Genomic DNA, 13,938 nt, shown 5'->3' with positions numbered 1-13,938 from the left:
TTTGTACCTGCTGCACAAAGTATATTTCCTTTACTCGAGACACCTTGTCTCAAATATCTGGGATTACCAGTATATCCATCACTTTTATTCTGACCAGCGACATTAAAACCTCTGCTGGAAGAATTAACTCTAGCTTCACTTCTTTTGAAGCTCTGAATCTTTCTATATCCTTGATATGACGAATCATTAACTTTATCGTCTTCTTTTAATTCCCAATCTTTTCTTATTCTTCTTTACTCTAGCTGATCATATTCTCAGAGTCCTCAAGGCTCAACAACATCTTGTATACTCTTGGTAAGAAATACAATGGATAGTGGTCACCCAAATTACCACTTCCCTTTTTGCCACCCAGCTTAAAACAACATAACACCTCCACCAAATTAACAACAATATCTGGATGGAACGAGGCAAGTCTAAAAACTTTCTATAATATCCCTCGATCATCACCTTCATTGTCTCATATTTGTAAACTCTTGTTTACTACCATCAATAAATGCCGGAGGGATAAACTTTTCCATAAAAAATTTTAAATCGGCTGATTCCTCTGGTGACAACAATTAACATTCCTGTTTCCACCAGGATGCAAATTCATACCGAAAACCAGGTAGTCGTCTCGACCCCCTGTCAGAAGGAAGATTCCTTTGACTTGCATAATCTGAAACATCTTTTCCAAATGGTTAAACCGTTACTTCGCTCCCTCAGGTTCATCATTTCTCTTAGGTGATTCAAGTTCAACTCATTACCCATCTTAAAATGTCCATTTTGATAATATACTGAATCACCATAATAATAGTTTCCCCCTAAACCGCTAAATCAGGGAGACTAAGTTCCTCTAACTACGTGGTTTGCTACGAGGCGGTGTAGTTCTGACAGAATTCACTAGAACTTCTCAAAATGTCCAAGATTGCAACCATGCTCTGATACCAACTGACACACCCCATCCCGAAGGAGGGCATGCTGGCCGTCACGTGAGAGTGACGTAACCATTTGCACAGTACGGAAGCTTTAAGATACAATTTATAAGTTGATACACCCGAAGGTGAGTCCTAATTTTTGTCCAATCTGTCAGAACACCGTCGAATTCCTCGTAGTCACCACACCTTTGTGATTCTTGAACCTGGAGGGGCGCAAAACCAAAATTGAGTGGGTCAGTAAAACAATTCTTTTCCAAATCCAAACATTTCTCAAAACGTTGTAACCCCTCTCCGTAAAACCTGTATACTTTCCCAGAAATGTAAAATATAAATATACATATATATTCTCAAAACTTCATTTTTACTATTTCAACATTTTTCTTTATCAAACATGCCATGCCATGTCTAATTCAACAGTTAAATATGGATGCATCAACAATAATCATATCAGGTGCAAGAAAGTAATCAACCGGAGGCCCTCTAATAGCCCTGTACGGTTGAACCTAGAGCTCAAAATCTATCACTATCACTCTACCGGAGTCACCTCTGTGACCCGTCCGGCCTTCTGCACACAAGTTACGCTCTAGTGCTTTCTCATCAATCATCTGTGCACATAATCTAAGGTCACCCACCAGTCGGAATCTCACTAACACTCTCGCGACTGGCCTGTCGTACCCACTCCGCGTGGACTGTACGACTAGCATCTACTTGGATCCAAGGCGAGCGTGCGATGCGGTGAATACTATAAGCACTAAACCATGGTGCAGGATTTGAGCTCAATATATATCAACATCATCATAACAGTAATTAAATACTCACCTGATACTCATCTGTGCGTCCGCCGCACCATTCATTCATATGCATCATATCTCAATTCATACTTTTCATATCATTTCATGCATGGCAATTCGATTCACATTTCTATATACTTTTCATATACTTTTATGCATGGCATTTCAACTAATATATCTCATATACTTTTATACATTTTCATTAAAAGCATAATTTCATGCATTTTCAATTTCTGGGAAACGGCAAGTATATATGTATACGGAAAACAAAACTGCCCACTCACCTGGAGTTCGCCCTACAACTCCCTAGCACAATACGCCAAGGCGTCATGACGATCGGCGCCTAAAACAATAATTAATTCCAACCTCAGAATTCATAGTGATAGAATATATAACTTATATAAAATACGTCACTACGTAGTTCGATCCGGAAGATCTGCCACTCAGATTTTAAATCCATAACTTCCAGAGGTCCACAATATACCTCTAGGACAACTTCCTAAAATTTCATTACCATCCAACGGTCGGATCTCCGTCAATTTCCAAAACTAAGTGACGGTTAACATTTTATTTTATGAACTTACAATTCCAATTCCGGAAGATCCGTAACTCGGATTCCCAATCCGTAAGTTCCAATAATCCTCAAATATTACGTATTACAACGTATCAAAGTTTGGTAACGATCCAACGGTCGGATCGTCAATTCACATTTTCACCAAAACTATAAAACGTTATTCGAACACCTAACCAACAATCCTTAATAACTTTCTCATACGGTGCTCAAATTGGGTATATGAATATACCACGGTGATCTACTCGACGTCACGGACGTCGACATATTTTTAAAATAATTTTATTTAATTTTTTTTTTTTAACTGTAGCACCTTCTTCTTCCTTGGGTCGCCGGACTGGTTTTTCCGGCGGCCGTTTTCCGGGCAGTTTTTCAAATTGTCATAACTTTGTCATTTCTCAACGAAATCAAGTGATTCAAAAACGAAAGTTGTAGCCCTTGAAGAGACAAAGAAAATGGTACCTTGCACAACACCTAGTTCGCCGTGGTTTGGCCGGAAACTGCCTCGAAAGCCTCGGAGGTCGCCGGAAACTGGGTATTTTTCAAATGAGTATAACTTCTTCAATACTCAACGAAATTGAGTGAAACAAAAAGGAAAGTTGTAGTACTTGACGAGACGAAGAGATTGATACCTACCTCGACTCCTAACTCGCCGGGGATTCGCCGGAAAATGCCTCGAAAGCTCCGGCCAAACTTTGAACTTGTCGATCTCCGAGTTCTTACGTCCAAAAACTTCCAACGAAGCACTCCGAGCTTCCTTGGAACCTTACTAAGCTCACTGTGAGCTTGGATTGTCCTAAAACAAAGTCAATTCGAAGATCATGAACAGTGCACTTTCACAGGGAGTTTAGAATCTAGGTTTTCCGAAGTAAAACTTACCTGAAATTGGTGTCTACGTGATCGTGGAGTCTCCAGGAGTTCGATGGTGGTCTTAACTCCGTCGTTGGTATAGATTTAGGGTGGTTTTGGAGCTCGTCTGTGTGAGTTCGAAGGAGAGGGAGAGAGACAGAGAATGAGAGATTGTGAGGGAGGAGAGAGAGAGACAGGGTACGGGAAATAGGGAGGGATTTGAGGTGTGTGGTCCTACCTAACCCCAAATCATAAAATTCCATCTCCAAATAACTTAGAAACATATATTTCACCAATATATGATTCACATATCTTAATCACGTTTAAGGGAAATTCCGTCAATTTACAATCACGAGTGTAAAACTTTGGGACGGGCTGTGACATGTAAAGTGAATTTCTGTTGATTATAATTGACACAATACTAAAATAATAACCGTCAGAATACTAAAATAATAAAATAATCAATTTCTGACGGTTATAACCGCCACTAGTAACTTAAAAACTGCCATAATCTGTCAAAAATATTTTTTTTTTAAAATTCAAAAATACTGTCGGTTATAACCGACAGGAGTTAATATCCGCATGTAATCATCCGACAAGAATTTATGTCGGATATAACTGACAGGATTTTTCTAATACCCGTCACTAATTAAATAATGTGTCGGATATAATTTATCCGACATTATTTTTCTAAATTCGCCACTATCATCCGCCACCTAAAACTAATATTGTAGTAGTGGTAGCTCGTGGTTGGATTGACGCGATTGATCTGGGTTCAGGCAAGCAGCTACAACTGCACCTCTGGAGAGGGAGAGTACGATACCAGTTCGCCTCAATCGAAGTCTAATACACTGTGTTTCTAGCCAATCGAAGTTTAATACGCTGCATTCAAAAACTCTAAACACCCAAGCACCAACAACATGCAGCAGATCCAAGTGTATCCGACGACAACTAAGTAATATGCTCTGAAACTCCTTTGTTCTTCGACATATCTGGAGATTGAGGGTGCGGTGGCTGGGATGAAGGACTACGATTCCAGGTTGATAAAACATTTTTGTTTTTGTTTGGTTACAGGTTTCTCGATCGGTTGAGTTAAGATGGTTGATTAAGCTTTTTCTTAAGTATTTTGAAGAAAATTTTAATTAATTATTTATATTAAATATTTTAAAATGAAAATTTGAAATTCTTAAATAATTGAGCCTTAGTTTATTTTTTAATTATTTTAATTGTCCACGTGGAGCCATAGTGACACGTGGATGCACATTTATCATCAAGGTGGGACCCACGTTACGCTTGAGCAGAGGTACTAACGGTCAACCTAACAGAAGTATGAATTTGGAAGAAAACTGTAGGTATGAGACTGAGATGAAAAAACTTGATGTATCAAAGTTTGAAGACCACGATACTCACTATAGGTATGAGACTGAGATGAAAAAACTTGATATATCAAAGTTTGAAGACCACGATACTCCAAAGTAGTAAAGTGAGAATCACCTTAAAAATTCATATTAAAAAAATAAATAAATAAAACTATTCATGAGATTTTGGAGGGTTTTAAAAATCCAAACAATGATGTAACCAGCGTCCAAGCGTAGAGGATGCAATCACGAGCTATATTTTTTTTTCACACTTGTACATAAGTTATTATAAATTTTCATTTATTTTGAACTCAAGCTAAAAACATTGTTCATGAGGGGTGTTTATACCATATTTAGGGCCTTCGTATTTAGACCTCGTATAAATACTCGGGGGACTTAAATGTAATTATGTAATAAAGGAAGGGGCAAATATGTAATAAGTGAGGAGTCCTTATTCTATAAAAGGACCCCTCACCCTCACAATTAGGGAGAGGCCTCACTCTCACCCTCAGAGGCCAAATTCTTATGCCCTCTCACCCTTTCTCAACGCTCTCACTCTCAGAGCTCTCTCTCCTTCAAATAAATACAATCAGTGTGGACGTAACCCAAACCTTGGGGTGAACCACGATAACTCTTGTGTCATTTACATTTCATGCAGATTCACGGTCGGATTTACGTTGTTCCAATACATCCAGTTTTGTGCATCAACAAGGGGTTTGGAGGGTTTTGAAAATCCAAACGACAATGTACCCCTTGTCAATGTGTAAAGGGTGCAATCACGAGTGTTTACATATTTTTTTTTTCACATTTTCGCACTTGTAAATTATTTATTATGAATATTTTGACGTGTGTTGGTATTTTGTAGGCTAAATCAAATTACATTAAGAAATTCATAATTTCATAATGAGCGGTCAAAGTTGACCAACTATGACCGTTGATCACGGTTACCAGTTGCTAACTGGCGTTGACCATTGACCAATGGTAAGGATTTAATCTCACTTATGTGAGATTAAATTCTATGGCTATTGTAGTAAGGTTTTCTTAGTAGTTAAAATTACCAAACTAACCTTTTTCTTAATGGTGTGAAATGGGTTACTCGATTAGTTAACATGTTGACCTAAAATTTGTTCTTCTCGTATTGTTTCGTGTCACGTTAACCGGTTGTAAGAGAAATTGTCATATTTAAATTGGAGATGTTGTCATGGACATGCCTTAATTTAGGGATGATTTGGTATGGGATCCCAAACCGAACATTTTCGAGATGGGAATTTGAAGACCAATCCCAAACCATTTCAATATTCCCAATTTTTGAGATTCCCGAAATGGTTTCAGTATTTCGGGATGGATCAGGATTGGATTTTCAGTTTTGGACTTTTGGGATTTGGGTTAAAATTTGAGATTTTTGGTTTGTGGGCTAAAATTTGGGCATTTGGCCTAAAATTGTGTTCTCCAATTTCATATCAATTCAAATTTAGATTTTTACCTCATACCAATTGAAATACCAATTCATTCATACCAAGTCAAATTGATGTTCCAAAGTTCCAAACTACTTAATTTCATACTTCTATTTCTAATATAGTCTACTATCAAACTACTTAAATTCAATATTCAACATGCATGCAACTAAAATAAACATATATATATTTTTTCGGTTTGGTTCGGGATTCCCGAACCATTGAATATGTAATCCCGATTTTTGTACCAAAAGGTTTGGGATCGGTTCGATATGAATCCCAAAAAATTTGATATTATCGGTTTAAGAATTTCTCGATATGAGATTGAGATTTTTTTTTGTTTGGTTTGGGATTTCCGGAAAAAATCTCCAGCCGTACCTTAATTTGTAGTCTTTGGCGTTGTGTTGATGGAATTCTCTTTCTTTTTCAAAAGAAAAAGTAAAAATAAAATCATGCCATCACAAATTGGGTGGGTCAAGTTCTCTCCAAACCGTGTGAATGTGAGTATTGGGAAGCAAACAATTTCATAATTCGAAGGCTATGTACCCCTGAGCAATAGATACAAAACCGTTTGCGTATTTTCTCTCTTTTCTGGTGTGCAAATTTGGATTATGCATATGCCACCGCTGCGCTTGCTGACCACTTTTAACCATCACTTGGGCTTTCAAGTCCTTCGCCCTTGATTAGCACATTACGAAACTCAATTTCTCACATGTTGCAAGCAAGAACTAGTTAATTTTTTAGATTTGATCAGTTTTACAAATCATGATGTTCATGATTACTATCTTATAATTGGGTCCATTAATTGCCAACGTAATCCTATTGTCATTAATAGGAGTAAGGTCAACGCCACGATCTATAAAACACCTATATATATATACCCTCCGTGGCATCCCCTTCCTAAATTTGTGAGTTACACTTCACCTATAAAAGGAGCAGATTTATATGCATGCATGCATGCATGTACCTTTACAAACTTGACACGCATGCAATTCACTTTGTTATAAAGTGTAAGTTGGTCTGGTTGAATCCAATGATATATGTACATTTAGATTACCACATTTCTATATATTTTATTTATTTAGTCCTCATTGCTTAGGTGACAAGCAATAATTATGATTAAATCCATTTAATTAACATTATAAAACCCTAAACACAGACATAATTAAAACAAGCAAAAGAACATATAAACAACCGCAGTTGGAAGGAATGTAAGATCTTTCTCTCTATGCATGCAATATATAATCATCTGACAAAGTTTGGAGATCTTTCATATGGAGGAGATGTTGTAAGGTTTATTGGGAACAAAAGTATGATTAAATACATATTTACCTAATCCATCTAAACACTTCTTAATTTGAACCAAACCACCTTTTTAAAATCCAATCATTGGCGTATATCATAAAGGAATAATTGGTAGAAGGCATATTACCTAGACAGGTAGTAGATGAGCAGAACATTATATATCAGTCTCTTAATTTCTCAAATTAAAAAGAGATCATGGGTCCATTTACAAACTCTCTCCCCTCTCTCCACACACACACACACACACATATATATACATATATATATATTATAATTTATATATTTTCCTCAATAATACACACACACACACATATATATATACATATATATATATATATTATAATTTATATATTTTCCTCGATAATGCTTGTTGATGATACATATTATAGGTTCGATTCTCACCAAAGGCGAATTTGAACCACATTTTTACTAGCCCATTGTGAGATTAAGCTCACCCCCCTCTCAAAAAAAACGCTTAAATTAGTGTGAATATTATTTTTCATCACCTTCTCCCTCCTTTTCCTTATTTTTTTTATGTGATAAACTTTTATTATTAGTCTAAATTTGTTTTATTTTCTCTATTTATGTATAAACTAATGACATTTGGGTTTATCCTAAAAGACGCTAGGGTTTGGTACAAACTGAAACAAACAAAAAACAGCAAATGCTGGAATTAGGAGTAGTCTATGAATTGAAACAAACGCAAGTAATGAAATAATCATTCTGCCACGACAATACATATATACCCCCCATTGGAGGCTGCTACTGGTTAATTATAATTATAACTCAGATAAACATATTACTATTAATAATATATGCCATGGTTTTAGGTAACGACATGGAATGGATGTTAACACATCAACAAAGCTTGATAAGACCAAACAAATCCATCTCACAAAGCTCACAAAGACAGTGATAAATATACTTATATATATATATATATATATAAGTGGGGTTTTCCTTCTGGATTATATTAATCTAATGTTTTAGTTGAAATGGTATAAGTAGAACAACCATTACAAAAATATGTTTTTTTTAGAACAACCATTACAAAAATATGTTTTTTTTTTTAAAAAAAAAAAATCTTCTTTCTGAAAGTCCCCTCGTCAACCTCCCTAGTTGTGAAAAATAAACTCAACTCCCTTTACTTGCAGCTTTTCTTTTTCTCCACAGTACTCAGCTTTTACCATCTTTTGTGAAAGAACACCTTGTCTCATCTCATATAAAATGTTGAATATATCCCTTTATATTTATTTATTATCTAACAAGTACCTGCATCCTTGAGGAGCACAACAAAAAAGAACCAATGGCACAGCACAGGCGGTTAGAAGAGAGAGAGAGTGGAGTAGGAGTCAGTGATTCCAGTGGGTTCCTGCCAAAGACCCCATACTTGATTTTTCAATATTTGTTTTTATAATTTAACATTTATATTAATAATTTATTTATTTTTAAAGAAAATGTCTTTGTTTTTCCTGTTTTCAAACCCCACACACAGCCCACAGAGAGAGAGAGAGGGGTCTGCCTGCAAGGACAAGATTTTCTGTCCAAAATTTTGATAATATTTACTAGGGACAGAGAAATAAAGCAGAACCCAAAACACAACACATCAATTTAGAAGATTTCTTCAAGAAAAGTAGAGAAAGAGAAGCAGCAGAGAGTTAAGTAGATAGAGACATAAATATAAGAGAGAGGGACTTACTAGACCTTCCCTCTCTCTCTCTCTCTCTTGTAATTTCTCTCTCTAGCTTTCCTTTGATCTTTGGTCTCTTTCAAGTTGTTTCGGTTTGCTCCATATAGGCTTTTGGTCTAGGAACCTTTAAATCCAAAAACTGAGGTAAAGAGAGCAAACTGAATAATTCCTGGGAAATTGTTTTCCTTCTTCCCATTTCCGCCAACTCCTCTGTTTCTTCTCTACCTAGCTAACTGAAAGGAAGAGAAAATAAGTTAACCACTTTGTGTGTGTGTGAGTTTTTATGGCTTTTATTTCTTCTGCTACATGTCCTGATTCCAGCTTCTTCTTGGAGTACAAAGATGAAAATGGTCTGAGAAAATCTTGCATGGCGGCGAGTCATCAAGTTGGAGACGCCACTACCACTGCCACCACCGCTGGTTTGTCATCGGAATCAGGACCTTCCAATCACCATATCCCCTATGCTGTTCTTCATGGGATGAATGTTCCTTCCACCAGTTTTCTGTACGGAAAAATCACATCAATTTCCAAACTTTCTCTCAGATACTGCAATTTCAAGACTAATTCCCAATTGGGTTTTTTTTATTTTTTTTTATTTTAGAAGTTTTGGTAATTTTATTGTTTTTTCTATGATCTGCTCATCTTTTTTTACATGGGTTTCTGATTATATTTTTGTTTTTTGGTTTTGTTTGTTGGTTGGTAGTAATCAAGAAGGATCTGCCTTTGATTTTGGGGAGCTGGAAGAAGCAATTGCGCGGCAAGTTAGAAACGATGAAGCTCAAGCACGTATGCCTCCTACGCCCCTATCATCATTTCTCTCCTTTTGGTGACGTTTGATAAAGCATAACCAACTAAGAAAAAGCAGAGAGAGAGAGAGAGAGTTTGAATATGTCTTCTGATTAGGGCAGAGAAGGGGGGTGAGGGGTTACCATTTCCAACACAGTAATGATTCCGAGAGAGGAGAGTTGAATGGCGTGGGGCTACAAACTTGGAAAGCTGACCTGCATAGCATGATTTTTTTACTGACTCCATAACTGCAGAAAAGTAGAGAGAGAGAGAGAGAGAGAGAGAGATTAGGTGGTGCTTTGAAAAAATCTTTATTATTTTGCTGATCCTCTAAGAGATTTGGGTTTTGTGATTCCTTGTTTTGCAGCTTTATTCACAGCAGGGGGAGAAGAAGCAGGCAGGCCTGCTGCAACTCTTGAAATGTTTCCTTCATGGCCAATGAGATTCCACCAAACCTCAAGAGTAATCCTCTCCCTTAACCCTTTTAATCTTCTTCCTTCTCATTTTTGATAATTATCCAGATGAAAATTTAATCAAATTTTGGTGGGTTTTTTTTTCTTTGATTTGATTTGTGATTTTTGTATAAATGTAGGGGAGTTCAAAGTCAGGAGGGGAAGAAAGCACAGACTCAGAATCACAAGTGAACACTCTAACAACAACAACAACAAACCAGTTGGAACTGGAACCAGAATCTCCCATGAGTAAAAATCCTTCTTCTCAGGCTGCTTTTGATCAGAAGCATCTCCACTTTCAACAGCACCAGCAACAGCAACAATTACAGCAAAAGTTGGCAATTAGTGACACTTCCAGAGGACCTAATTCACAAACTCAATCAGCTCCCAAACCCTCCCAAGAGAAGGTAATCAATTAACTCAATTACTGTTTTAATTAGAACTGACTCTCTCTCTCTCTCCCTCCCTCTCTAGGTCAGTCAATATCTTCCTTGTACCATATCCCATAGGAAAAAGCTGGCATCTTTATTGTTTTTATTACTGTTACATCTCTCTCTGCTCTGTGGCATATCTTCATGAAATATTATGGCACAGATCCCCAAAAACTCAGAAAATCAAGGAGAGACAGGAGTTTACCTGATTTCTGAACGATTTTCTGATGAAAATGTCTGACACGAGAAAGAGAGTGTCTGTACACATACAGATAAATAAAATAAAATAAAAAGAAAAGGCAAAAAAGGAAGAATCTTCACAGTAGTTTTACCACTGTTATTATTTCTTTGTTATAATAATATAAATACCTACTTTCTTCTCTCCATAGAACTCAAACCAAAACCTTTTTTCTTTTTTCTTTTTCTTTTTTTGAACTTTGAATATCCATTAGCCAAAACCCACATCACCAAAAGTCACGTTTGCTGATTGCCTGCCTCGAACAAAAAATGTTTTGCGGAAACTCTGTGAGATATTCTCTCTAATCATTGTGTTTTCTTTTCTGAAAATCATGTTATTGAATGTTCCCAGTGATAAAAGTAGGGAATATCACTAAACTACTCATAAAATTATTTTCTTCATTTCATACATGTTAAAAAACACAAAGTTAATTATTACTTGCAATTTCTTCTATTTTTTCCTCCAAAAATAGAGATGCCACCTTCCTTCCAACATCAAAACAATTTGCTAACTAATTTACTCTCTCTCTCTCTCTCTCTCTCTCTCTCTCTCTCTCTCCCCTTTTCTTATTTCATGTTTTTAATGTTCCAGAGGAAGGGAGCTGGTTCAACATCAGAGAATAAACAACTTGATGCTAAGGTTTTTTAAACATGACAATACTCCAGCATTTGTTGTTTTACATTATTTTCCCAATTTGCTAACTTCAAGTTTTGAGCTACCAACTTTCTGTTCTTATTTTTTGTGTAGACATTGAGACGTTTAGCTCAAAACAGAGAAGCTGCACGAAAAAGCCGCCTCAGAAAAAAGGTATAGATGTCATTTTTCACACTGAAAAGTTTCATTTTCCACAAACTTTATCATAAACTATATTTTATTCTCTAACATACCCACTAATTAATATGTTTTCGTTTAAACAAAACATAATTACCCACTAATATTGTTTCATTTGTTTCCTTGTCAATATATAGTCTTATGTACAACAGCTAGAATCAAGCAGGATAAAGCTTACACAGCTTGAGCAAGAACTTCATAGAGCGCGCGCTCAGGTTTTATTTTAAACTTATTAAAAACTATTTATTATTTATTATTTAATAATTAGTATATTTATTGATTTATTGCTCATTTTGTTAAATGTATTGATTTTTCTTTTTAAATTATTTTATTAGGGGTTGTTCTTGGGTGGTGCCGGTGGTGGTCTTGGCAATATCAGCTCAGGTGAGTATCTTAAATTACTCCACGTAATTATAGATTAGTATGAATTTCTGAAAGTGTTTTACTTGTTCAATCCTTTTACCAAAAGAAAAGTTGACTAGCTTAATATCTTTTAGCTTTTCTAATCCAAAAATATATATTTTATATTCTAAAAGATTATTTTACTTGGCAGACATCTCGTAGTTCGACCAAATTATGTTGCCAAATTTTTAATATTGAGAAAACTTGTCTTACGGTTGATGGAATATTTTAAGGGAGCATATTTTTCAGATGTAAAATTATTTGTTATGTATTAGCACAATAATGTACTCTTTCACCAAATAATTAGTAACAAAAAATATTAAGAAAATAAAAGTTAAACGTCCTCGCAAAACATATGCTTTATTCTCATAAGTAATAATATACTGATCAGTTTCAAATAATGTGCATGACAATGATATTAATTATTATTGTTGTTGTTGTAGGTGCTGCAATATTTGACATGGAATATGGAAGATGGCTAGAAGACGACCACCGGCACATGTCGGAGTTCCGAACAGGGTTACAAGCACATTTATCGGACAGCGATCTTCGGCTAAGTGTGGACGGATATATTTCTCATTACGATGAACTTTTCCAGCTGAAAGGAGTGGCCGCTAAATCTGATGTGTTCCACCTCATAACTGGAATGTGGACTACTCCAGCTGAACGTTGCTTCCTCTGGATGGGTGGTTTTAGACCCTCTGAGCTCATCAAGGTTTGAGTTTTCAAGTTTATGCATCTGTAGTTTAACAAAAAAAATATAGTGCATCTCTCGCTTACAATATGTATGTGTAGTCTTACTGCTACGATGTGATCGGGTCTCTTTTTTTTTTTTTAACAAACGATATTATCTACACTAATAAAAAACTTGATTCTAATACTTAAAACAATTTCAATTTTAGATAAACGCTTGGTGTGAGAATAAATATTGATTTTAGTCTTTTGAACCTATATTTATAGCTGCATTCGTATTATATACATCAAATTTATTGTTATCTTCTTTTTCCTATAACGCCTTGTGTTAGATAAAATGTTTCTTACTGTTTTAATTGGTTTGTTACCGTTTTTCCTAAATTATTTTGTTGCTAAAAACTTTTCTTTCTCAATTGACATTGAACTAACATGTTTGAGCATCGTACTGTATGTGCCTTTCATAATTTTTCAAATTTAATTCATTTTCTTCTAATTACTATGTCAACGCATGTAAAAAATTGGATCTCTCTCAATCATAAAAAGAAATTTACATAAATATAATATCCTAAACATCCATTGCACCTAAACATATAATGTACCTAAAGCACTAATATACTTAGATTAAGGGACCTAAACTAATGTACCTAAGCAAAAAAATTGCACCTAAATTAACGGACCTAAGCAAAAACTGTGCAATACTATACTTTGCCACACCCACAATCACTTTAAGTAAAAATGGTATAATTGCCATAAATATTGCATTCCACTATAAATCTAGCTAGCATCAATGACACTGGGTTGTCATGTTTGTAAATAATAGAAAATTGTATGGGTATCATTGTAGATGATGAGTCTACCTATTTGAAAAGAAGGATCAAATTCAAAAGTATAAAACCATTTAGGTTATATTTAAAGAGTCATCTTATTTAAGCCTGGATATCCAAAATCTCTACGTATAATCCGCGCATACAAAAATTATTTGCCTATTATAAATAAACATCCAACTAAAAGTACAGTCATGTTGCTCATCCTTTCTGACTTATTAATTATTAATGTGTTTCTCTTTGTGTTTAATCAGATGCTAATAGGACAGTTAGACCCACTAACAGAACAGCAATTCATGGGGATCTATAACCTACAACAGTCCTCACAACAAGCAGAAGAGGCCCTTAC

At 35.5% G+C, this 13,938-nt stretch overlaps 1 protein-coding gene and 1 long non-coding RNA gene across 5 annotated transcripts in view; one reads left to right on the top strand and one right to left on the bottom strand.

Moving 5' to 3' along the window:
* Positions 1-861: 861 nt before the first annotated feature.
* Positions 862-3,369, bottom strand: LOC139189303 (uncharacterized). The gene is made up of 5 exons (XR_011573075.1): positions 3,156-3,369; positions 2,913-3,072; positions 2,739-2,807; positions 1,990-2,048; positions 862-1,117 (listed from the first exon to the last, which is right to left on the bottom strand). It is a non-coding gene; the product is annotated as an uncharacterized lncRNA (long non-coding RNA).
* Positions 3,370-8,763: 5,394 nt separating this feature from the next.
* The window catches only part of LOC103453345 (transcription factor TGA9-like), an 8,054-nt gene continuing 2,879 nt past the window's right edge, over positions 8,764-13,938 (top strand). Inside the window, exons 1-11 of one of the 4 annotated variants that reach the window (XM_070808675.1) lie at positions 8,765-9,076; positions 9,274-9,436; positions 9,636-9,718; positions 10,086-10,180; positions 10,311-10,577; positions 11,431-11,478; positions 11,587-11,646; positions 11,808-11,885; positions 12,006-12,054; positions 12,516-12,787; positions 13,844-13,938. The exon at positions 13,844-13,938 is cut by the window's right edge and continues 127 nt beyond it. In XM_070808675.1, coding sequence (XP_070664776.1) covers positions 9,300-9,436; positions 9,636-9,718; positions 10,086-10,180; positions 10,311-10,577; positions 11,431-11,478; positions 11,587-11,646; positions 11,808-11,885; positions 12,006-12,054; positions 12,516-12,787; positions 13,844-13,938 — 1,184 coding nt within the window. In that variant the 5' untranslated portion in view covers positions 8,765-9,076; positions 9,274-9,299. Of the gene's footprint in view, positions 9,437-9,635; positions 9,719-10,085; positions 10,181-10,310; positions 10,578-11,430; positions 11,479-11,586; positions 11,647-11,807; positions 11,886-12,005; positions 12,055-12,515; positions 12,788-13,843 lie in introns of all 4 variants that reach the window. The other 3 variants (XM_070808674.1, XM_008392888.4, XM_008392889.4) reach the window with 3 other exon arrangements.

Source organism: Malus domestica, chromosome 11, assembly GCF_042453785.1.
Source record: "Malus domestica chromosome 11, GDT2T_hap1".
NCBI lineage: Eukaryota > Viridiplantae > Streptophyta > Magnoliopsida > Rosales > Rosaceae > Malus > Malus domestica.
This window is presented reverse-complemented; position numbering and strand designations above follow the sequence as displayed.